Here is a 26,681-nt window from a genome sequence, read left to right as displayed (position 1 = left end):
CAAAACGGTCTAAATTGGTTTGCATTCACTCAGACAGCACAAGTATGCACTGTATCATTTGAAGTGGTTTCTCACTCACCAACATGGTCACAGAATACTATAAAACAAGGAGAACAAAATGAACGCTGGTTGCAGTGGATATTTATCTGCAATCAATGAAAACCAAACCTACAAATGCGTCATATCGTTTGCCAGTGATGAAGAAGGTCTTATTAAGTTCCACACGTGTGCAGCTTGTGAATGACTACTGCAGGTAAAGATATTTTACAACCAAAAGAGTAGCCTACATGAAACGTATCTTAAAAAAGTGCCAAAGCATTACCATTTTTTGGACATGTACCATTACCAGGAAGCACCGTGTAAATACAATGTTATACGAATAAGGTAATCATATATCGAAGTACCATGGTAGTACCATGGTATTCTTTGAATTTCCTTAAGGCCCCAAGTAAATACAATAGTTTATAAATATGGCAACCATATTTTAAAGTACTGTAGTAGTACCAAGGTATTCTTTGAAGTACTCTGAAGCACCCTTTAAATACAGAATTGTACATAAATATTGTAGTTGTATATCAAAGTACCAAGGTATTACCATCTGATACTATCATATAATGGAGTGTTATTGCCCAGATGTGCTCACACACAAGGAATTAAGCCTCTGAACATAAACTTTCATTACAAACAGAAATACAATAGCTACACACAAAATTACAGGATAAGATGTATAGCATATGTACGTAGAAATGTTGTACAGGAATTTGCAAATGAAACTATGTGCAAAGAGGTATGAGTTTGTACAGGTAGTAGGTTAGTACAAGTATGAAAAATAAAATGTAAAAATTGTGATTTTGCATATTGAACACATGGGTTAGTATAGGTAGAATGTATACAGTTGTGCTCAAAAGTTTGCATACCCTGGCAGAAATTGTGAAATTTTGGCATTGATTTTGAAAATATGACTGATCATGCAAAAAAAACTGTCTTTTATTTAAGGATAGTGATCATATGAAGCCATTTATTACCACATAGTTGTTTGGCTCCTTTTTAAATCATAATGATAACAGAAATCAGCCAAATGGCCCTGATCAAAAGTTTACATACCCTTGAATGTTTGGCCTTGTTACAGACACACAAGGTGACACACACAGGTTTAAATGGCAATTAAAGGTTAATTTCCCACACCTGTGGCTTTTTAAATTGCAATTAGTGTCTGTGTATAAATAGTCAGTGAGTTTGTTAGCTCTCACGTGGATGCACTGAGCAGGCTAGATACTGAGCCATGGGGAGCAGAAAAGAACTGTCAAAAGACCTGCGTAACAAGGTAATGGAACTATATAAAGATGGAAAAGGATATAAAAAGATATCCAAAGCCTTGAAAATGCCAGTCAGTACTGTTCAATCACTTATTAAGAAGTGGAAAATTCGGGGATCTCTTGATACCAAGCCAAGGTCAGGTAGACCAAGAAAGATTTCAGCCACAACTGCCAGAACAATTGTTCGGGATCCAAAGAAAAACCCACAGGTAACCTCAGGAGAAATACAGGCTGCTCTGGAAAAAGACTGTGTGGTTGTTTCAAGGAGCACAATATGACAATACTTGAACAAAAATGAGCTGCATGGTCGAGTTGCCAGAAAGAAGCCTTTACTGCGCCAATGCCACAAAAAAGCCCGGTTACAATATGCCCGACAACACCTAGACACACCTCACAGCTTCTGGCACACTGTAATTTGGAGTGACGAGACCAGAATAGAGCTTTATGGTCACAACCATAAGCGCTATGTTTGGAGAGGTGTCAACAAGGCCTATAGTGAAAAGAATACCATCCCCACTGTGAAGCATGTTGGTGGCTCACTGATGTTTTGGGGGTGTGTGAGGTGGGTGAAAACTGATGGCAAGATGAATGCAGCATGTTATCAGAAAATACTGGCAGACTATTTGCATTCTTCTGCACGAAAGCTGCACATGGGACGCACTTGGAATTTCCAGCACGACAATGACCCTAAGCACAAGGCCAAGTTGACCCTCCAGTGGTTACAGCAGAAAAAGGTGAAGGTTCTGGAGTGGCCACCACAGTCTCCTGACCTTAATATCATCGAGCCACTATGGGGAGATCTCAAACGTGCGGTTCATGCAAGACGACCAAAGACTGCATGACCTGGAGGCATTTTGCCAAGTCGAATGGGCAGCTATACCACCTGCAAGAATTTGGGGCCTCCTAGACAACTATTACAAAAGACTGCATGCTATCATTGATGCTAAAGGGGGCAATACACAGTATTAAGAACTAAGGGTATGCAGACTTTTGAACAGGGGTCATTTCATTTTTTTCTTTGTTGCCATGTTTTGTTTTATGATTGTGCCATTCTGTTATAACCTACAGTTGAATATGAATCCCATAAGAAATAAAAGAAATGTGTTATGTCTGCTCACTCATGTTTTCTTTAAAAATGGTTCATATATGACCAATTCTCCAAGGGTATGCAAACTATTGAGCACAACTGTAAATATGAGTTACATGTTTGTAAATTATTTTTTTATATGCATATACATTTTATATTGCACCATACTGTATACTTGTATACTGTATTGCACTATAATGTACCATGACTTTGATGAACTTCATGTGAATAATCATTTTAGACACTATGACAGTATGCTCTATGCATATGGTTGAAAAAAAATAAAAAATAAAGCAGCTTAAATGTAGAAAGCTTCTTTTGGTGTGTGGCTAATAGTGTGACTTGCTACTTTCTCTGAAGTGTAGCTTTTAGCTTAGCTAATTTAAATAATTTTTCTGTCAAGTAGTTGGTAGCTTAGCTAGCTAAATGTTTTGAGTAGCTTGCCCAAATCTGTGAGCCGGTAGCCACCGGTACGCAGTACCTGCAATGATGAAAAAAAGACGCCACAGTACTAGCAGCATACCGCAGCTATTCTTAAATGGCGGTACTGTCACCCAGAAGGAGAAACGCTAATGGGCACCTCACCTCTGGGTGGATGGAGAAATTCTCAGGGAAGGAGTAACAGCACTGATATCAGTCCACTTCAAGCACTGGTTTTGACAGAAAATGTAATGTAGAGATCAATCAGAAGAAGGGTGTGCACCATTCAAACTGTCAGTTTAAGCACACTCCTCCATGCCCCCAGCAACAGACGATGATACTGAGATATTAAAACCAAAACACTTGCCATAGATAATATGAAGAAAGATGAAAGGGGCATTAAAAAGAAGACAGTAAGTGTAGAGGGAAAGATGCATGGGGGAAAAAAAGAGTGAGTGAAGGGATCAGAAAGACAGAAAAGGGTTGCCAGAGGACAGATAGGGGAAGGTGATTGGATCTAAAGACTGCTGCTGAATACAACCTGTATTAGTGAAAGTAGTGAGCAAATAAGGGTACTTTTGTCTATACTTGCCTCAGTGAGTATTTCTATATGCGTATACTTGTGTGTGCATGAATGAGTGAGCAAGTAAGCAACATATGAGGTAAGAGATTGGGCCACTGAGCAAACTGTCAGATGCAAATCAATTAAACAAAAATATATAAATGTTGAATTTTCAAAGGTGCTTAAATTGGAGATATAATGACATTTTAATTAGATTTTTCAACACTTTACAATAAGTAAATTGGAGTTTACGAATAGAACCTTAATGTAAAGTGTTACCGAAATAATTAAATAAAATAAATAAAAACTCTGTGATTAGCAGCAATTTAAAAAGTATCTACCGCATATGTTAAAAGATATGATAAAAATTATCAACAGAAAGAAAAATATCTGTCTCAGTCTGAACCAAAATGTCCTGTAATTTCTTGACAAAAGGGTCTTATCTGAACTGTCAGAGCTAAAGCTGAAATGAGATAGGAATTGATGATGGACTGAAGAGAGTAAAAAAGAAAGGATATGAAAGGCAAGATGAGAGAATGAGGTGAGCAAGAAGGGATAAAAGATGAGATAAGGTTGAAAGAAACCAATAGATGTATTTGGCTTGTAATAGCTTCAAAACAAAATTGGACAACTCTTATTCAAGCACTGTCATCTTAACAATAATGCTATCTATTTGTTGACTTATGAAAGTGATTGCTTGTAAGAGTTATGCAAATGTTTTTCAAACACTTTCTAAATGCATTGCTGCCTGGCAGCAATTGCCCCAACACTGTGCCAGTGTAAATAGCTGTTCTTTGATTTGAAATCACAAAATTCAGGAGATGCACATACACACAGTGGGGTTCAATAGTTTGGGTCCACTTAAAAATGCTTTTAAAAGCTGGGGTACTTAAACACTTTCCATGAGTACATAGTCACTGGAAGAAGTCGTTGCTCCAGCTTGTTAACACTAAAGGTACAGCCTGCTTGCATGTCGTCAACGTTTTTATTTCCTTGCACATTACACAGTCTAAATAGTGTCATTCATCATCGTAAAAAAGGTTTGCTATTCATTATCTATGCCTATAACTTTAATCAACATTCAATTATTAAACATACAATCAATTAAATGCTAATATTACTTATTCTATATTTATTATTTTATACAGAAACTCCCACTTATAACTCCCACTTACTCTAATAGTCTACAACTTTAACTGAATTTGTTTCAAATTATCTCATAACCGTTCATCTAAAAGCTCATGCTTAAGTGCTTAAAATTATCTTTGAAGACAAATATAAAGTATGCCCATGTATGAATAACCAAAAATATAAAGTCCCATCTCATCTTAGGCCACATCCACCCTAACACACTTCTGTTTGAGAATGCATTGATTTTGATACGTTTACATCTCTCATCACCACTGAAACAGCATTTTCCTCCACCCCAAAACTTTGGAAACAATGACAGTAGGAAACTGAAAACAGACTTTTAAAACTTAAACTGATCAGTGTGGATGTAGCCTTAATTTCACATTTAGATTCCTCAAAGTAGCAACTTTTAGCGTAGATTACTAGATTGTAGATGCTCAAATGCTTGAAATTAGTTTAGAAAATAAATATAAATTGTTCCTATTTATGAATTTCTTCGCCAAACAGATATTGTAATATTTCTTGATTATTAAATTGATGAGTTGGACTGTATAGTGAAGGAAAAGCAGCCAACAAGCAGCCAGCATATACAGCAACGCATCACAGGTGGACATCTCAGGGAGCTGGTTGAGACAATGCGTTTGTAGAGCTGTAGTCTAGGTCCTTTACAACTAATTTTAAACAGCAATATGTTATAAGCAGAGATTCAACATGTGCTTCAAACTTCAACACTGACTTATTCCACTGTCATATAAGAAGCTATGTGACATATGAAAAGGCCTTTTCAGTTGCTGGTTCATTTATATAATAATTTAATAGTATTCAATACATTTATTCACAAATAGGTAGTAGCCAGATAGTTAGGCATCTGGGCCACTAACATGTATGATGGAATTTTAATCCCAGGTAAAAGTGGCTAATGAACTTGTGAGTTAATGCCATAATCTTGCACTATCACCACTTACCCCTTGAACAAGAAAGAGAAATGGCACTATTTATTTTTGTTTATGTGAGTTGCCTTCTATGGACCTCACTTTAAAATCTGCAGTGTTCTAAAGGAATAATAATTCCATCCAGAATGAAACATAGTATGAGACTTAAAGTGAGTCCATAGTGTTCTCTCGGCAAGATACAGTTTGTTTGTGCGGTACCAGTACATGGCAGAGAGAGAGAAGAGAAGGCAGATCATGGGGAAAAAAAAAAAAATCTAGATGTCAAAACATTTTGTTATAAAGCCACAGATAGGGAGTGTGTTTGGGGAGTGGAACTTGGAAAAGAGGAAATGAAAACAACAGCCAGAAATAAAGAGAGAAGTGGGGAAAAGAGAGTGTCAGCAGAACAGCTGTGTATGTGTGCCAGTACATTCCACAACGGCAGACCCCTTTCATGTATAGTGCATTTGAATTTAAATGATTCTTACCTGTGACTTCATTTCATATAACACAGCATCATCTGGTGTGAGCTGAAGGGCCTCGTCCCATCTCTTTAATGCCTCCCAGTTCCTAAAACACACAAACACACAAACACACACACACACACACGTTTGTTTTTCTATCATGATGGGGACTGTACAATGTAGGCAAAACCTGACCGCACATACATGCAGGACACAATTATACTAAATTTCAGACGACATTTTTATTACCATAAAATTTATTTTGACTTAATTAAAAAAAGAAAGAAAGAAAGAAAAAAAGAAAGAAAAATATGAAAGAGAATGGGGCCAGTCAGTGAACGTTAAAATACTCACTGTTTCAAAAGTATAGCCACAAGACATGACTTAGAGCAGGGGTACTCAACAGGCAGACTCCGGTCTGGATCAGGGCCGAAGGACATTTCAATCCGGACTGAGATCTAAATCTTTGTGCTAGTTATCTGACACATGGCTAAGTTATTGTGAAAGCATAAGTCTATAGGTGCGCGGAGCGGAAATTGCGTGTTCCGCGCTGGAAAGAAATATTTCTCTCTAGAGCGGGATTAAAGCACATCCCGAGGGACGTGAGGGACGCATAAAGCCTGATTTACTGTAAGTAGAACAGGCACGGTTATTTTAACTGAAGTAGCCGAGACCGCGCAACAGATACTGGCATCTTTTGCTTAAACACACTGTAGAAAACAAAAATGAAGCAAACTGAATCTATCTTCATCTGTCTGATATGTGAGTGATTCAGACGGTTCAGTTAAGCCAGGTTTGTGTCAGGACTTTTTTTCTATCTAAATTTAGCTTCATGAATCAGCATGTTAGGTGCCTTTTTTTTTTTAATAATAAACAAACAGATTTGTGTTCTAATTTTGTGAAAATTAATCAGAGATGTCATTGTCATCATGGCATGGATGACAAGGAAAACCTATTTATACTTAAATTAAGCAAACAAATGCTTCACTGTAAGTAATGTAAACTGTTTGTTTGTAGATTCTCACTTTAAGGAAAATATAAAAATGGTCAATTCAGACTTTTAAATTTTTATTAATTTTCTCTCAGGGGACAACCACTGAACCCCCATACAGTATTTTTTTATCCGTCAAAAGGCCTCCTATGTCCCATACACATACTATATATTCTGAATGTAAAAATATTTAAACACAAAAACTGGACTGCTGTCACTCAGCTTCAAAACAAACTGATGGTCTTATCTTTTAACATTCATATCCAAGTGCCCTCCACTGATGAAGTCTTGATGAAATATTTTAATCCTCTGGTTGATGAATCCTTAAGACCCCACTACTTTGGCTGTCTCCAGGCCCCAGTGTCCTCATCCCTGACCAGTTTTGAAGAGACTATTTTGACTGTTTAAATTATTATTATATCATTTCAAAGCCATATGACTACTGACACCATGTAAGCTACGTATTATTACCCAGACCTTTGCTGGGAAGGAAATGTAGAGACCGGACCTCTTGGAACTTTAGTTGAATACCCCTTACTTAGAGTGATAAAATAGCTTACTAACCTTTTCTGTGTAAAAGTTGTTTTTTTACAACAAAATTTTACAACTTCCTTGCCATGAAAATGTAACAGCTAAAACGACCATACAAATGATGATATAAACAACTTTACAGCTCAAACATTATTATAAAATTAAAACTTCACATTTCTGCCTTTAAACCCTCCAAAAATTAGCCCCATCCACTTCCATTGAAAGTGCCTCATTGTAACCTCGATTTAATTTAATTATTTTATTTTTTTAAGGAGGGATGAGTCTAAATGATTGTTTGTGGTAATCAACATTATGCCATAAATGCTATTGATTGAGCTGAACTTGAATTGAGCCCGGAATATTCCTTTAAAAGATCAAACGCACATAGCAAATACACTATGTTCAAACATACTGTAGCAATTAGTGTAACTACACATACATGAATGCAAACATATGTACATCTACAAATACACCTACACAGTTGACCTTCAGTCAATACATTTACTTCTGTAAGCAACAGGTTGCTTAGTAAGAGCCTCATAATTTTAACACTCAGTCAATTTGATTTCAAAGACCAAATTTCTAGCAAAATCTGTTTTCTTAAAGAGGATTCGTTTGACAATTGGTATTTAAATGTATATTCTGAGGAATCAGTCTTTGTCACTCTAGTCAGTAGTGCAGGAAAAGTACTTCAACAGACAATAACAGCACACACCAAATAAAGAGGTAAATAATGTCATATACTGTTAGTAAATAGATGTGATATACTGTTGTATTACAAGCTAAGGAACATTCTTAAACTTTAATTTTGCCAATGACCAGACAAACCATCATACTGAGTTTCTTGGGAACAAATTAAGTTTAGCTATAAAAATGTAGAAAAAAACATCTATTATTTAAACATGAGAGTTTTCTGGTTCAAAACACTAAACATAGAAGGCTAGAAAAGCAAAAAGGGAAGAAACTTCACTTGTTCAAGTGTACAACCACATGCTGACCCCAAACATGGAACACATGCCTGCACACGCAATGTGCAAAATCAACAATTTTGGCAGTCTGTGCCATTTTCCCTGTTAGGCATGAACTGTTTTTCCCATGGGGTAAAAACAGAACTTTTGTCAACATCTCAGTGTGTTTTACATGTGTCACTGCATGTCTTCTCTTGTTTTCCCTCCAGAAAAGGCAAACCGAGAAAGTAGTATAAATCAACATTTTAATAGCTCATCAGAGCAGAGGAGAAAAATAACAACTTTGTGACTATAAACATTACTCAAAAGAGAACAAAGTCATGGGGCCCTCCACGATCTCCTACAATGACGGTAAACTTCATAGCAATTTGACTGAAAAATTTACTATTTGATATTTAGATAACAGTACAAATGTTTAAATTACATTGCTGTGATAAGGGCTTCCTATGAAGGAATTCATCAAATCACCTTTGGAGTAGGGCTGCAACTAATGATTATTTTGATAATCAACTAATCTATCGATAATAACGATTATTCGACTATTTGGGCGATTATTGCAACAATTAATCATTAGCTCTTAACCGACTATTCAGCTTGTGTCCCAACTTAAAAGGTTGTATTAAATGTGCTTACTGACAATAAAGAGGACAAAATCATCTTTTAAAAATACCTCTAAATTACATTCACTGAATAAAAAAATAAAAAAATTATATATATATATATATATTATTTTAAGTTTAATTCAGTAAAAACTTCACTGCAAAAAATCCTATTGTTATCAAGTATTTTTGTCTTGTTTTCCATTTAAAATTGTTTAAAAATCCTTAAAACATATAAGCAACATATAAGATATTTAGACTTGCTTTAAGAGAATGTATCTTAAATATAAGTGTATTTTGTATATAAGTGTATTTTTTCACTTGGTTATACTTTACTTGTGCAGTAAAAACAACATATACTTATATTCAAGATCTATTCTCTAAAAGCAAGTCTAAATATCTTAAATGCTGCTTCTCAGGTGAATACATTTAAAGTATTTTTAGATATTTTAAAATATTTGTATTTTTAATGTTATATTCAACATTCTCAGATAACAATTTTTTTTCTTCTGCAGTATAGCTGCTAAAGAAAATGTATGTTGTTTTAAAGGAGTTTTAGATATTTATATTAGAAAACAAGCCAAAACAAAAACAAATCAAAAACGTATTTTGTTGCAGTGTAATAATGGGGTGAAGACCTCACTCACCTTTCTGTTCACTTCAGTCCATCTTTAACTCACAAAAAAACAAACTCTCTCTTATTAATAAAGCTGTGTATTGGCAATTTTCTTCACAATAAGAAATGCACAGTGACACATATATTATGATTCAATAAGTCGCGAGCCATCACGTTATAATCTAGCTGCAGCAAGCGTGCGCACTCAAGGGAGTGTGCCTCAGCCGTGTGCAGTTTAAATCTCTCCCCCTTAGATCGGGACACTTCGTGAAACTCATAGAAGAGGCGCTGACCTCACAAAGAAAGGCCAGTTTCGGAGTTTGTAGTTATTTACATGACCTGCTTCCTTATTATTTGAACTTTAATAAAGCTATAACAGATTAAATATAACTGCATTAGAGATGTAACGCTGCAGCTCTGGCTCCGCTTATTCCACAACGAGTGTGCTTCTGTATTTACTTATTTTGTATTTTTGTATAATTCCCTCACACTTTGCGACCTGCATCACCTGAAGCTGTTTGGAAATATTATTGTGCGTCTGGACTTTGAGCTGTGTTTTCTTCCTCTCCTCAGTCAGGCACGAGCTGCAGTGCTGCTCTCGCGCGCGGCATCATTAGTTTCATATGATCTCATGTTACGTTAAATGAGATCAAAGGACTATTCGACAACGAAAATGGTCGTTGTCGACCTTCTGATCAGTAACCCAGAGCCTTAACCGCTGAGCCACCACTGGCCTACTCTCTAGTCTCTAGAGTTTACTGAGAATGGTGCCAAAAACAAAAAACAAACAGTGAGTGGCAGTTCTGCAGACGTAAATGCCTTGACTGACTGGTTCGAGCTGACAGAAAGGCTACGGTAACTCAGATAACCCCTCTGTACAACTGTAGTGAGCAGAATAGCATCTCTGAATGCACAACATGTCGAACCTTGAGGCAAATGGTCTTCAACAGCAGAAGACCACAGTGTATTTTTATTGTATGCAGTCTTCTTTGTGTATACTGTATATTGTATATTATTATAATTTTTTTTCTTTTGTATACAGTCTTTTTATTTTGTGTATCCTGTTTATTGTATATTATTAGGTGTATATTGTGTTGTGTAACAGATGTGTAAACCGTGTTGTGTAAATCAGATGTTTATTGTAATTGTCATATTGCTATGTTGCTTGGAACCGCACCCAAGACTTTCACCCACTGTTGCACTTGTGTATATGATTGAGTGACAATAAAGGGATTTGATTTGGATATATCCACATAATTTTCCTTCCTCATGATGCCATCTATTTTGTGAAGTGCACCAGTTCTTCCTGCATCAAAGCACCCCTACAACATGATGCTGCCACCCCCATGCTTCATGGTTAGGATGGTGTTCTTCGGCTTGCAAGCCTCACCCTTTTTCCTCCAAACATAACGATGGTCATTATGGCCAAACAGTTCAATTACAGTATACCACTGAAATGACAATCTATTTCACCACTATGAAGTCTGGGACCCCCAGTCCTCCATTCTTGGGGATACTGGGAAACAGAGTCTAAGGTGCTGTTCTTGTATACAAGTTGAGCTAGGAGTCACGTGAAGCCGGGAAATGTTATGCACCATTACCATCATACTTGATGTATGTGACACTATGACACCACTGTGTCAATGTACTATCTGCCTGTCACTGTGTATTTGTGCCTTAGACTTTCCCTGCTCATGTCCGTGTTGAACTGCCAATGCTTAATAAAGCTTCTGTAAATGCAACTGGGTTATAACGTTCAAGAGCTATGGCTTTAAGGGACAGTTCAACCAAAAATACAAAGACAGAATGAAAGCAAATGGCGACTGAGGATGTCTTACTTCCCCGTGATTTCACGAAAGTCATACGGGTTTGGAATCTCATGAGGGTAAATAAATCATTAGAGAGACAATAAGTTAACTAAACAGAAAACATGGAAAATGCAGTTTAGTCCAGCACTAGAAAATTGCTGAAGAAGTCAAAGTAGCTCAGGTGCTGTTGTTTTGCTATTGTTTGATTGCAAAATGTGCCAACATAACATTTGCACTTTTGATCTTTTAACACCTGAAACCAAAACTTCAGATGTAGAGAATGCGTAAGCTTAATCAATTCTGCAATGGGAACTTAAAAAGGGTCTCATTTCATCACACTGAGTGATGCCAAAGTCTTTTTAGCAAGTTAGTTCACTTGGCAGCCATCTTTGGAATGCTCTAGAGCAGCTATTTTTGTATGCAAACAAGCGGCATACAAGTGCAGCTCCTATCTACTTGAATGGGGAAAGACCGAAATCTCCAAAATGGTTGGTCAAGTTTATGATCAAAGAGCATATTTCAAATCACCAGTAAAATCTGACAAAACTTATCATAAACTGTGCTACTTTACCTGAAATTACTCTAAAAAACAAAATTTTCCTGGCTTGTACAGCTAATGCGCATGCGCGTTCTCAAATTGATTGACAAGCGATGTCTGTGCCTAAAAGGTGATTGTCTCTTTTACCTTTTACCTTCATTTCTACATCCATTGACTGCTGAGCTTTCCAGTTTCTCCCATTCATTTTATTAGAAGTGGCCATCTGTGCTAAATTGTCTCTGGCGACACATGGTAAGAAAGTTCAACTTGAAATGTAAGTTTTCCAGGAAATAGTATACAAGATGGCGCCGCGGATGGTCGCCTCGGTGTGTAGCTCTTCAGTTGTTTTGTTGTTTTTGTTTGTTTGTCCTGTGTTTAGAAATATTTTTCCAGTCAGTTTTACTAGGGACGAACTGCTGAACATTCGGCAGCATATACCAGACAACCTTTTCCCGGTTTTTGAATATTTGGACGTTTTGCTGGACATTTTAGTCAGAGGCGCGGCTGTGTTGTTTAAACGCGCTATGAGAGGCAGGCGAGGGAGACGAGCAGGCGCGCTGGTCAGGCTCCGTCGGCGCGGCTTTCAAACAGCGCTGCCGAGTATTCATCTAGCAAATCTCCACTCTCTTCCTAACAAAACGGACGAACTAGATCTCCTCACCCACGCAAACAAGGACTTTTCAAACTCTCCTGCCTTGTGCTTCACAGAAACCTGGCTGAGTGAAGCCATTCCGGACAGCACGTTACATCTGCCAGGCTTTCAGCTGTTCAGAGGAGATCGCATCACGGAGATAATGGGGAAAAGGAGAGGCGGTAGAACATGCTTTTACATCAATGAAAGTTGGTGTACAGATTTAACAAAGTTAAAGAGGATGTGCTGCCCTAATTTGGAAGCACTCTTTATTAACTGTAAGCCGTTCTACTCTACTCGAGTTTTCCTCGTTTATTCTGGTGAGTGTGTATATCGTGCCAAACGCGTGTGTGAACAGCGTTGCAACAGCTGACTGATCAAATCACAGGCACAGAACAACAATACCCGGACTCAGTTATTATTATTCTTGGGGATTTTAACAAAGCAAATCTCACACGTGAACTGCCCAAATACAAACAGCACATTACATGCCCCACCAGAGACAGGAACATACTGGATCATTGCTACACAACAATAAAGGATGCATATCGCTCTGTCCCTAGAGCAGCTTTGGGACTCTCTGATCACTGTCTGGTTCATCTTCTTCCAACCTACAGGCAGAAATTAAAATCAACCAAGCCAGTAGTAAGGACTGTAAAGAGATGGACCAATGAAGCAGAGTGGGAACTACAAGCCTGCTTCGATTGCACGGATTGGAGTGTTTTTGAGGCTGCAGACACCAATCTGGATGAGCTCACAGATACTGTTACATCATACATCAGTTTCTGTGAGGATATGTGCATTCCTACTAGGGGTGTGCGCTACAACTAATTTGACTGTCGTTTAAACGTAAGTTTTGTAACCGACTAGTCTAAAGAGAAACCAACCTTCAGAAAACAGTAAAAAAAAAAGGTGTGTTTATGCGACCCATTTAAAATACTTAATCTATTCCAAATCCAATGCTAAATTCCACTGAAAAGGGGCATTTATCTGCAACGTCCTCACCTTGAATTATGATCATTGTACATTAAAAATAGAACATGACACGCATTCACTGAATCAACTTTAGCGAATATTTTACAGACATATTTATTGAAAACAACTGAATGAAAAGTGCAGGGTCAATGGAACAACCATTAAAAGCCTGTTCAAAATGGAAATCACCAAGTAAAAGTTACTTAACATATTAAAACATTTTTGAAAATAATTAACAGGTAGACTAAGCCAAATCTACGAGAGAGAAAAAAATGCTCTGAAAAGTTGCACGTATTTCACGATGTGCAGTCGTGCATTAACCACTGATCTAATATGACAGCTGTTCGGTAAAGAACGTTAACCAATAACAGTTACGATGTAAAAAAAAAAAAAAAGTAGCTATAGGATAGAAAACAATAGACCTGTGATGTAGCCTACAATAAAACTAATGTATTCTAAACATGACTTGTACACAGAATAAAGTATAGTTTAACCCATTCAGCAGTCGGCACCTTGTTGAAAATAGCCTTCTTAATCGGCAGATTAAAAAATGGCATACCTAGCCTAAAACAGTTATTTTCTAGGCTACTTACTCAAAAGCATAATTTAACCCATCAACATGGTCTGGTGAAAGATGGGACTTGACTCACTTAGGCCCGCTCAGTGGAAAAATAACGCACAAGCATGCACAGATTTAAAGAAGACTCAAATGTGAAAACATCCATAGAGACTTTCAAACATTTGGAAAGCCGATTCCCACACCACCGAAGTGATTTCTTTACTACTTTGCTGATTTTGCTTGTCTAGCGAGAGGACATTTTCCTGCGCGCGCCGCGAGTGAAAGAGGGAAGAAGCATGCGCAGCCTGAGGTGAAATTAAACCCTGTATCTGCTCCAGAAATCCTCTTCTTTAAATAATATTTGTATTATTAATTATATTTAAAATATGTAACATTAATATGATAGTAATTTAAGTGCAGCCTCTGTAAAAATATAAGGCCAAATGTAAATGTGTAAAAATTATGATCAGTTTAATGGGGGGAAATATTAACCGACTAGTAATTCCAGTGTCGACTAGCAGCATCAGAACCGTTTATTCGACTAGTCTCGCACATAGGACTTATTTAAAGTTCAACAACGACAAACCGTGGTTTACAGCAGAGCTCAGGCAGCTTCGTCAGGGCAAAAAGGATGCTTACAGGGGTGGGGATAAAGTCTTGTACAATCAGGCCAGGAACACACTGAACAAGGATATCAGAGTGGCTAAAAGAAGATACTCTGAGAAGCTGAAAAACAAGTTTTCAGCTAATGACCCTGCATCAGTGTGGAGTGGCATGAAACAAATCACAAATTACAGGACTCCTACCCCCAACCCTGTGGTGGACCAACAACTGGCTGACAACCTGAATGTGTTCTACTGCAGATTTGAAAGGCCCAGTCTCACACCCCACACCCACTCTGACTTTCACTTCACACAAACACCAACACCTCCTGCAACCCCCCTCCTCCCCCCTCCTGCTACTCAACCTGCACTTAAGATCTGTGAAGATGATGTGAGCCGTGTCTTTCGGAAACAAAAGACGAGGAAAGCTTCAGGCCCAGATGGCGTCTCACCACTGTGTCTTCAATCCTGTGCTAACCAGCTGGCCCCTATCTTCACACAGATCTTCAATAGGTCACTGGAGCAGTGTGAAGTCCCATGATGCTTCAAACGCTCAATCATTATTCCTGTCCCAAAGAAACCAAAAATCACAGGACTTAATGACTACAGACCTGTCGCCCTGATGTCTGTGGTCAAGAAATCATTTGAGAGACTGGTGTTGGCCCACCTGAAGAACATCACTGGACCCTTTCTAGATCCCCTTCAATTTGCTTATTGAGCAAACAGGTCTGTGGAGGATGCAGTCAACATGGGATTGCATCATATCCTGCAACATCTGGACAGACCAGGGACATATGCAAGGATCCTTTTTGTGGACTTCAGTTCAGCTTTCAACACCATCATCCCAACTATACTCCAGAATAAATTACACCAACTCTCTGTTCCCACGTCTATCTGTCAGTGGATTACCAGCTTTCTGACGGACAGGCAGCAGCTTGTGAGACAGGGGAAACTCACTTCCAGCACCTGTACAATCAGCACTGGTGCACCCCAGGGATGTGTGCTCTCCCCACTACTCTCCTCCCTCTACACCAATGACTGCATCGCCAAGAACCCCTCTGTCAAGCACCTGAAGTATGCAGACGACACCACTGTCATCGGCCTCATCTGACATGACGATGAGTCTGCATACAGAAGGGAGGTTGAACAGCTGGCTGTCTGGTGCAGTCAAAACAACCTTGAGCTGAACACGCTCAAAACGGTGGAGATCATTGTGGACTTTAGGAGAAACACCCCAACACTGACCCCCCTCACCATTCTAAACAGCACTGTGGCAGCAGTGGAGTCATTCAGGTTCCTGGGCACTACCATCTCACAGGACCTGAAGTGGGAGACACACATTGACTCCACTGTGAAAAAGGCCCAGCAGAGGTTGTACTTCCTTCACCAGCTGAGGAAGTTCAACCTGCCACAGGCGCTGCTGATGCAGTTCTATTCAGCAGTCATTGAGTCTGTCCTCTGCACTTCAATAACTGTCTGGTTTGGTTCTGCTACAAAATCAGACATCAGAAAACTACAAAGGATAGTTCGGACTGCTGAGAGGATTATTGGTTGCCCCCTGCCCCCCACCCCTTCAAGAACTATACACTTCCAGAATGAGGAAAAAGGCTGGAAAAATCACTCTGGACCACACTTACCCTGCCCATTACCTTTTTGAACTGTTGCCTTCTGGCCGACGCTTCAGAGCTCTGAGCACCAGAACCATCAGGCACAGGAACAGTTTTTTCCCTCAGGCTATCTATCTCATAAACAGTTAAACTGCCCCATTGAGCAATAACTATGTGCAGTACACAGTTTAGAAAAAAAAATCTGTACATAACAGATTGTATTTGCACTGTACATAACAGATGACAGATTTGTATTAGATTTGCACTACGTATGTGTATGTGTGTATGTATGTATGTGTGTGTGTGTGTCTGTGTATGTACGTATGTGTATAATTATTTTTTATTTTTTATTATTATCTATGTCTTGCTGCTGTTTTTGTATTGTTGTACACTGGAAGCTCCTGTCACCAAGACAAATTCTTTGTATGTGTAAACATACTTGGCAATAAAGCTGATTCTGAAATAGCCACTAACAGTGAGAAAGTTCAGATAAATGTCAACATTGGTGACAGGGAAAATGCTGACTCAAGTCATCTGCCCCTGTCTGTATTTCAATAGACAAGGTTAACACACACATACAGGTTTGTTTCGCTATCTTAGTGAGGACATTTTATATACTTCCATTAATTTTATACTAGGCGAAATATATTTTCTATCCTCTAACCCTAGTCCTAAAACTAATGCTATAAAAAATTAAAAAATATGCACAACACAAGATTTAAAGCTAAACATGATAGGCCAATTTATGAGACTTTTTAACTAGTGAGGACCACCTAAAATATCCTCCCTAGTTGGTTTAAAAACATGTTCAACTATATTAGTGAGAACATTTAAACACACATACAAAATCATCCCCACACAAGTGCAAGTGAAAGCTATGTAAGAACTAGGATAACCATTTGGTCTAAGGTTCAAGTCAGTGAATCGCTGAGAAAAGCAAATTTTCAAAACTCCCATGCAACTCAAGGAAAAACGTTTGATAAAAATAACACGTTTCCATGCAATGAGCAAAATATGTTCTATATATGCTCATCCACACCATTCCAGTTATGAGATCACCAAGAAGGAAGGTGAGTTTCATTTGCAGACATATAGTGAGTGCATATATTGTGTCCAGCTCTATGTAATTTCCTCAACACAATCCACTTATTCGGCAAAAATTTTATTATAAAGGTTGGCAGGGGCAACTCGCCTCTTCAGGGGCTGCTGGGTTTTCACTTATTGATGTTAAGTATTAGCCATGACCAATGTTTAAGGGAGTATCATCGTCAACAGCAGCAATAATAGCTAAATCTATATAGTGGTTAGGTGGAAGGTTAAAATTGATTTAAAGAAAAAAAAAGACATTTAAAAGACTTACATAACCACTTAGAATAAGAGAGTGAGGAGAGAGCTCACTACAGTTACCAGCAATGTGAAAATAAGATAAAGTTGGGGTGACAATCTGATACCCATTCCATTTCTAGAATAAAAATCTCTGAGGGATACAGGGATCTTTAAGAAGAGTCCTGATATCATTAATATCCAAGTAAAAACACACAGTAACACTTTACAATAAGGTTGTATTTGTTAATGTTAGTTAAATACATTAGTTAACACGTACTAACAATGAACTATAATTTTACAGCATTTAATGTTGGTTAATGTTACATTGTTGGTTAATGTTAACATTAATTAATGCATTATGAACTAACATCAACTACCTTTAAATTAACAATTGTATTTTCATAAATTAACATTAATAATAAATGCTGTAAAAATATACTGTTCATTGATAGTTTATGATACCTACTGTAATGTATTAACTGTAAAAAAAAAATCTTTTTTTGTTACCAGACACACTAACACACTGATTGTGTGAGCACTTTTAAATTTTACATGTGCATGTCAATTTATTCCAGCAGATCTCTTTTAGTCACTCCTTTTGTCAACAGATTTAGGGACCAAATCAACTTAATTTTCTCACAGAATGATGATGTATGGAAAGTACGGAAGTCTGGTGACCCTGTCATGGCTCTGGCGTTTGCCGGCTCATTCTGTTGCTCCCTCGTGTTTCACAGGTGGAGTCGGTGAGCGTAATCGGCGTTTCCATGGGAACGCTGAACGCTCCCAGGGAGGCTTCGATTACGGTAATGGGTTTCTCACACACTCCACCTGTCTTCCTCTGATTGCACGCCCTACTTTATCCCTTGTGTGTTTCCTGTATGTTTGCTGGTTTATTGTTTGCTGTACCTTAACATTGTTCTCCTGTTTAGTGTGAAGTTCTGTTCTGTTGGTTGCTTTGTCTCCAGTATTGTTTGCCCATCAGCTCGCCATTGCCTGGTGATCGTGCTCGAGGAGGATTCCTTGGTTTCTGCCCGCGTGTCGGGAGACTAGCTCTGGGCTCTGCTTCACACCACACCACTCTTCAACGGATTGTTCCGGACCTCCACAGCACACAAACTGATGAACAAACCATCCTCACCCCAGTAGCTTCCTTACTGAGCTCAACCAAGCTGGCGCTGTAGCGCTTTTCCAAGGATGGGGAACCCTGCTCCTGGAGGGCCACTGTCCTGCAGAGTTCAGCTCCAACCCTAGTCAGACAAACCTGAGGAAACTAATCATGGTCTCCAGGATTACTTAAAAAATGTAAGGGCAGGTGTGTTTGATTAGGGTTGGAGCTAAACTCTGCAGGACAGCGGCCCTCCAGGAGCAGGGTTCCCCACACCTGGTGTAGACTGTTTCATTAAAGACTTGTGGGCTTTACCTCTGCGTTTGGGTCCTGTCTTTCCCCAGTGTGACAGACCCTGGAAGATCCTTTTTGGACACCTATTTAAACATTTCCTGGAGGTAACACTGTGTTATTATGCCCTCCTTGGTTAAACAGGTCATTTAACGTTGAGCAAAAAACAGGCATATGCTCTGAATCTTATGCATGGCATGACAGTCTAAATATTCAATAGCTACATCACAATTTAAGAGCCACTAAAATAAGAACCAAAATTAATTGGTGCTAAAACAATAACAGTTGAGCATTCTGAAGCTTGTTCATTTTCATCAAGAACCCAGCAGTGAACACCACAAAGTTATCCTGTTAATATTTAACACACAAAAAACAACAACAACTTGGCTTTGTTTGTCAGTCAATAGATATTTCTAAACCAATAAACCTGCTTCTAATCATTCTGCACTCATTGCACAGTTACCTGTTGTGTTTTGACAACACAACTGCTATATAAAGACTTATATAATCTCTATAAGGTTATGTTCACAAAGCCCAAAAAAATCTGATTTGGCCACATTTCACTTGCGGTTTGAACAGTCACTCAAAAAAATCAGATTTGAGGAAAAATCTGATTTTTCCTGCAGTGTGAAGAAAGCCTAAGAACCAGAGAAATTACAGACAGTCTCCAAATACAGACAGCACCAAATCTGCAGCCACCCTTACAAAAATTAAGAGTTCACAGCAAATTTGCCGCAAACTTGCTGCAAATTCACCACAGATAATTTTCACATGCGAATTAGATTTGCGGCAAACTTGCGGAAAATTGTACGTTGCTGCCAATGATTTGCCAGAGGTTCACCACTCCTGGTGAAGAGTGGCAGACTTCTGGCAAACATTTGTGGTGAATCACATGCTCATTTGCATGTGAAAATAACAAGCGGCAAGTTTGCAGCAAGTTTAGATTTGAACATTAAGGGGACAAACTGCTCTGAAGCAGGTGAGAACAGCAGAGATAATTATCCATAAACACTAAAATCAGTGGCCCTGTCATTTACTCCACTTGATCTGGCACTAAATAAATTCAACATGCTATCATAGGCAAGCTGCAAACAAACCCTAAGGGACATCACATGTCTGCCAAACACTTTCTGGCCATCATTTGAAAGTGCAAAAGAGAATGTCTTATTTCCTCTGCAAAACAGGTGCTTCACATATTGGCATAGTGCTAAGGTAATCACTTCAGGAGTAGCAGCAGCCCACAGCGCACTATTACAAAGTTAGAGCCAAAGTGTTGTTTAATAATGCCATTAAAAAACATGTCAGACTAGAGCTCTTAAGGGAATTAAAGCAAGGACAAGAGAGATGAAGACACACAGAGAGTCAGTTACGGAAGGAACTAAAAGGCTGTAAAAGTGAAGAGTGACACTGTTCTCTAACCTCTCATGAACTTAAGACTTTTGGTTAAAGCCATAATAATTATGGCTTGACTTTAATCCCTGCCTCTGTACCATCTTCCAGTAAATTCAAGCTATTCCTTTATCCTCCCACAGCAATGCTGGCTATGACGTTTATAGCCTTTCTTCAGGCACTGAGAAAAAACAAGTGGCCTAATTCGGCTTATTGTTCTGGATAAGTGGGGGGGACTCTTAGTAAGATGAGAAAGTTGAGTTGAGATACTATTCTCTAGCTACAGCAGCTCTCCTACTACCCACTCAGCTCAAACAGATGATGATTATCCAAATGTTTACACGGACACACCTGCTATGCAGATTAATACACAAGAACCACAGTCAATCTCTAGGAGCAGAGAGTTCAAATTAAACAATGGCTTAATTACTTACAGCTAAAAAAATACATTACCTTTGTTTCAGCCCAGTCTGGCTTCATCAGTTGAGCTACCACAGATCTGCTAAAACACATCTCTCACTAAAAGTCCCATTTAGGTGCTAAAATGCTCACAGTCTATTAAATGAACTGCACTTCTGTTTAGGCCTCTCCAGCTGGTGTTGAACTTTCTTTCTGAAAGCCAAGGTTACTGATAGAAAGAACAGCAATAAAGGTACAACATGGACATAATCCTTTTCCCCTACTCTAAGTAAGAGATTTGCATTAACATTTGTTTATTTAGCAGATGCTCTTATCCAAATGGACTTATAAATGAGAATAATACAAGCAAAAGCAATTCAACCAAGGGAGAGCACAATCCAATTAGTGCTACCATTACAAAGTTCTATAAGCACCAGAGTAGTACAAGGTTTTTAAAATGACCCTGGACCACGCTGTGATGGTACCACCAGGCATCACTCATTCAACAAGAGGGAATGTAAATCTGAAAAGTGTTTATTTAAGCGGGTGCAGACCTAGAGGTGATCCTGTAGAGACCTCTTTGGCTGACTGAAAAATACCAGACAGACGCGCTGTTGCGTTCTACAAAGTCATATTACAAGCCTGCTACCTTGCTGATCTGAGTTCAGTCTGGCTTTTTCATTCATGATGAATAATGTAAAAACGTGGCTGGAGGTCACTGATCCTTAACCAGTTAAAACAAGTGACATCTGTATGCAGCGCAGCCTTAAAGGGATAGTTCACCCTCATTATTTACTCACCCTCATGATATCCCAGGTGTGCATGACTTTCTTTCTTTAGCAAAACACATTTGAAGAAAATTAGAAAAATATATTAGCTCAGTAGGTCCTTAAAATACAAGTGGATGGTGATCAGACATTTGAAGCTCCAAAAATAGCAGACAGTCAGCATAAACGTCATCCGTACGACTCCAGCAGTTAAATTAATGTCTTATATAGAGAAACAATCGCTTTTGGTGCAAACAATATCAATATTTAAGTACTTTTTAACTATAATGCATCGCTGCCAGTTAGAAACGGAATGCGCGTGACATAATCGCATTGGCATGTTCATGTGAGAACTGATGCACATGCGTCACACACGGAAGAGCAGTGCTGTTAACAAATGAGTAGGAGGAACACTGTGCAGAAGCTTTGTTGGTTTTGGTTTAGTTCTGCATTTGTATCTGTTTGTTTACTCGCAATGGTGCGTTTGTGTGCTTATCCTGGATGTCTCAAGAGAAGAACGTGAGATTACATGCCAACGCAAATTCGTCACACTAGAGACTGCATGAACTCAGCATATTACGTCACACACATATACTGCTGCTGACAGGTTTATATTTAAAAAGTACTTAAATATTTATCTTTTTTGCAAAAAAAGCAATAATTTATCTTTATAAGACATTAATTTAACCGCTGGACTTGTTTGGTTGATGTTTATGCTGACTGCGTGTTCTTTTTGTTGCTTCAAATGTCTCATCACCATCCACTTGCATTTTAAGGACCTACTGAGCTAAGATATTTTTCTATTTATCTTCAAATATGTTCTGCTGAAGAAAGTCATACAAGCCTGAGATATCATGAGGGTGAGTAAATGATGAGAGAATTTACATTTTTGGCTGAACTAGCCCTTTAATTACATTGCTAACCCACAGCCCCATCTGCTGGATGCATATGGTACTGGTATACTAGATAACTCGAGATCAGCTTCATTCTTCACTGTTTAAGTAATTGACAATAATTTCTTCATCCTGTAGCAGCAGCTGACCAAAGCACTGACCTGCTTAAATAACAGATGAATAACCGTAAAAGAGAACGCCTGTCAGTTTTTCCTGGAATGATCTGGCGCTTTGCTCCACTTTAACAGATACATCCCTGAGAAAAGACAGACTGACTGAAAATGGGTAAGATAGCAGGGGAAAGTGCCGGGAAAGTTAATTTTTTTTCCCACAAGCCTATATGTATTTCAAATTATTATGTAACTTGTTATTTTATGGCAAGTATGTCTAAACGACATTGCAGGTGGTGAAATATTGTCCCTTACCAAAAAAAAAGTGTCTCTGTGTGTAAGTCAGGAAGTTTTGGACCAGCACACAGAGCAGATTATAATAGCATTTGTCTACAAAACTGTGTGGAAACATTTTAAGTCTTTGCATAATTTTTTTTTAACCAACTGATTTACATTTTGACCAAACACAAAAACAGACACAACAAAACTTGTCAAAGTAAATCGGTTTACAGAATAACACATGATGCTTTAAAAGAGTGTACAGAAGGTAGAAGGACAGAAGAGCTATGTTGTTTGAGACTAGTGTGTTATTAAATCACACAGTTAATGGAGAAAATGTATAATACGTTTAACAAGACAATTAATGTGCTTTTACAGTAAACAAGTGTTAACATTACAGTGAAAAAAAATAATCGAAAGTTTATGTTACTTCATAGTTTTGATATCAGTTCTGTACATTGGGTTGTTTTATGTCACATTTTATGTTATTTGGTTTCTGTTTATTGCATTATTTTAGTGTCAAGTGTGTTACCCTGATGGTGTTTTGTGTTTGTGTGAGTGACACTGTACACTGGCTATACATGTTTATTGGTCATTGCTACAGGAATGTCCATTTTTTATTAAATTTAAGTCATGTGGCCTTTTGTTTTATCACCTGTAATTCTATGGTGGTTAACGGTAAATTAAAAGTGCAAAGTAAATTTTTGTAGCCCTAGTAGGTAATTGGTAAATTAACATTACATCATTTCATGAATATGTAGTGTAGTGAACTGTAAAATACACAGGCACCAAAATGACATCCCGAAACACTGTCGATGTATTTTAAAACAGATTTTTATTTATAGCGAGACCTGTACCTGCCCTGCTCGGCGAGTAGTGCACCCTCGTCCTTGAGTCTCTTGCTCTTAGCAGCACAATCCTCCAGCAGCACCTCTCGCCGCCGTTTGATCACATGCAGCCAATCAACTCCCTCCTTCTCCACCTCATCATCAACTGCCTGCTCCGAGTCCTGCTCAAACTGCTGCACCGTCGCCTTAGAAACTCTCTCCCCCACCTTACGTTTCCAGCCGAATGAGGCCATCCTGACAGAAAAACAACCAAACTGTGAATAACTGGTGTATTGTACTGTATACTGAAATGTTAGGAAAACTTTAATTACAAGTAAGTTAAATGTCATTTAAGTCCTTCCTCAAAAACCATACACACTCCAGCTGAACATTTTTCAGTAGAATGAAAAGACCCAAAGCTGTTTCAGTGTTTGTGTAAGTCACACTTCAAATGATCATTCAGAAGACAGCTCTATTGTTTTGTTACCACAAGCATCCCAGTATTAGGAAATTCCAACGGACAGTACATTTGTTGATTTACAAATTTACCATGGGACCATAACTAGATTTGCAAGGCTTTGTGTATCATTTTGGTTTCCAGCAAAAGACATTTGGCCCACACTTAAATGTATTATGTGCTCGAACTCTGAATAAAGATACCGTTAATGGTATAATAGGCTAACACAGGTTGGCAATTTTGTTAGTGGCATTTTGAATTTGGTTTGAGTTTTTATTTGTCAGTCAATTATCAAAAGTTTCCTAATCTGCATTTAAATGTTACACTACAGTCGTACTACATTGTAATTACAATGTAAAAACATATTACCATTGACAAAATAAACCCCTAGTGTGAATTTCTTTGCAAAAGAATAACAGAAAATTTACAGAAAATGTCTTTGAGACAGAGGCTAAAAACTATTTATATATATAAGAAGTTATGTAGACATGTAAATAGAAGTGCTTTAATGAACAAGGTGTGTTCAGTGCAAGTTTCAGCAGTGAACAATATAACATTTTCCCACTGACTTCCATGGTATGGAAAAGAACACCTCATACATTCTTCAGAATATATTTTTGTTCCACAGAAGAAAGTAATACAGGTTTTGAACAACATGAGGGTGAGGAAATCATTAATAATTTTCATTTAGGGGTGGACTACTGCTTTAAAGCATTGAGGCACCAAGTTGAATGGCAGTATTTATACCAAATGCACCTTTTGCATTTTTGTCTTTGCATTTCATTTCATTGCACTGCATTCGACACTACTTAGTTTCTAGGTACAATGCCCCTTCTCTGATGATCTCACATTGAAACTTTTTAGAATTAAGTTCACTTGTGTGATTTACAACAGTAAAGATTTTCAGCTGATATAGTCCTGTAGTAGCACAAGGCTTGTTTTTAGAGTACGCTGTTGGGTTTACACTTGCAGTACAACTCTCTACTGCACAGGCTACATGCATACTACTACTTGATATCACATGTACACCCTTCATCTTTTTACGTGGCTGCCATAAACATGTTCACGATTGCGTGCTGCTAAACATGTGCGGTCGAAAAAGCCAAACCTGATTCATAAATGGAAAATATTTCGCCCCAGCATTACTGACAGACGTTTCTGTTTTGTTTCTGGCGCAGCTGCCCGCTACTCACAAATATTTAGGTTGTCCACTCCGCCCTGTAACCCGGAAGTACTAAAAGACGGTGATAAAGGTAAAGAAATAGATCCGTGTATAGAACCAATTTTTTTGGAAAGCAATAATCATGGACAATCTGGATAATCCAAATGCAATATTATATTGCAGACGGCTTTTAGACTCCAGTACCATTATTATTATTATTATTATTATTATTATTATTATTATTATCACATCATCATCATCATCGTTGTTGTTGTTATCATTATTATTAGACCCCAGTACTATATAAATAAGCATGAAAAAAACGTACACTCAAAAAAATTTAAATACGCATTTCAATTTTCCATCAAATATAATTGTGTAATATTTAACTTAATTCACTTAAAGAAGTTAAATAAAACTTTTGTATGAAAGATTACTCAATTCCCTTTGATGGAATTTTGATATGAAATTGAAAAGCATATCTTAAAAAGAATTAATGTTGTTTCTCCTGCTTTTTATAAAAAATAGTCTGATAAAACCATTATCATTATTATTATTATTATTATTATTATTATTATTATTATTATTGTAGTTGTTGTTGTTAGATCCCATTACCAAATCAAAACATGACAAAAACTTAAAAAATATATTTTTCCTGCTTTATCATCATCATCATCATCATTATTTTTATTAGTAGTAGTAGTAATATTACTATTAATGTAACGTCACAGAAAGACTGACCAAAAATGGATCTAGCGGCTGTCAGACTTTTGCTTCTGAAGCAAGGGGACTGTCCAGTTGAGGATCACGTCCGTGAGTTTTTAGAGCTAGCAAATTTAGTGCACTATCCAGACCGCTCTCTGGTGGTTTTCTTCCGGACTGGTCTTAATAGTGCACTGAAGGAACTGATGCCTCCGGCTGATCCTCACTGGACGCTCTGCGAATATGTGGAGAAGGTTCTAGAATATTACGGATCCCTTTACACAGTGGATTATGACAGGAACCCTGGGCCAAAACCTGCATCTTCTGCTCCCTCGTCCAAGCCTCCCGCGGCCCTTTACTCCAAGCCTTCCGTGGCCACGTCTCCAAGTTGAATGATCTGCCACTGATGTCGGTGCGTAGGGCCATGAAGACCCTACCTCACAAATTGCCAAGGAGCCGGAAGCCTCGTCCGTCCCAGAGCCAGCGTTGCCAACTTCAGCCATCCGGAGGAGAAGAATTCTGTTCCCAGGTCTTTCCAGAGTCTCCGCCCATGCCCACGACCAGTTTTATTTCATATAAAAGGAAAGGTTCTCCCTGATTGTTTCCCCAGGTGTTCCTTGTTTTCCCTTTTGTGTAT

The 26,681-nt window shown here is 38.2% G+C and overlaps 1 protein-coding gene across 2 annotated transcripts in view; it reads right to left on the bottom strand.

Moving 5' to 3' along the window:
* Window positions 1-25,398, bottom strand: part of LOC127435009 (tetratricopeptide repeat protein 33-like) — a 39,437-nt gene extending 14,039 nt beyond the window's left edge. Inside the window, exons 1-3 of one of the 2 annotated variants that reach the window (XM_051688106.1) lie at window positions 25,289-25,398; window positions 23,754-23,978; window positions 5,937-6,018 (exon numbers count right to left, since the gene is read on the bottom strand). In XM_051688106.1, the coding sequence (XP_051544066.1) occupies window positions 5,937-6,018; window positions 23,754-23,977 (306 nt within the window). In that variant the 5' untranslated portion in view covers window position 23,978; window positions 25,289-25,398. The remainder of the gene's footprint in view (window positions 1-5,936; window positions 6,019-23,753; window positions 23,979-25,288) is intronic. The other variant, XM_051688115.1, reaches the window with a different exon arrangement.
* Window positions 25,399-26,681: the final 1,283 nt, after the last annotated feature.

Source organism: Myxocyprinus asiaticus, chromosome 4 (genome assembly GCF_019703515.2).
Source record: "Myxocyprinus asiaticus isolate MX2 ecotype Aquarium Trade chromosome 4, UBuf_Myxa_2, whole genome shotgun sequence".
In the NCBI taxonomy this organism is placed as follows: Eukaryota; Metazoa; Chordata; class Actinopteri; order Cypriniformes; family Catostomidae; genus Myxocyprinus; species Myxocyprinus asiaticus.
The sequence above is the reverse complement of the archived record's forward strand: the minus strand, read 5'-3'. Positions and strand labels throughout refer to the sequence as shown.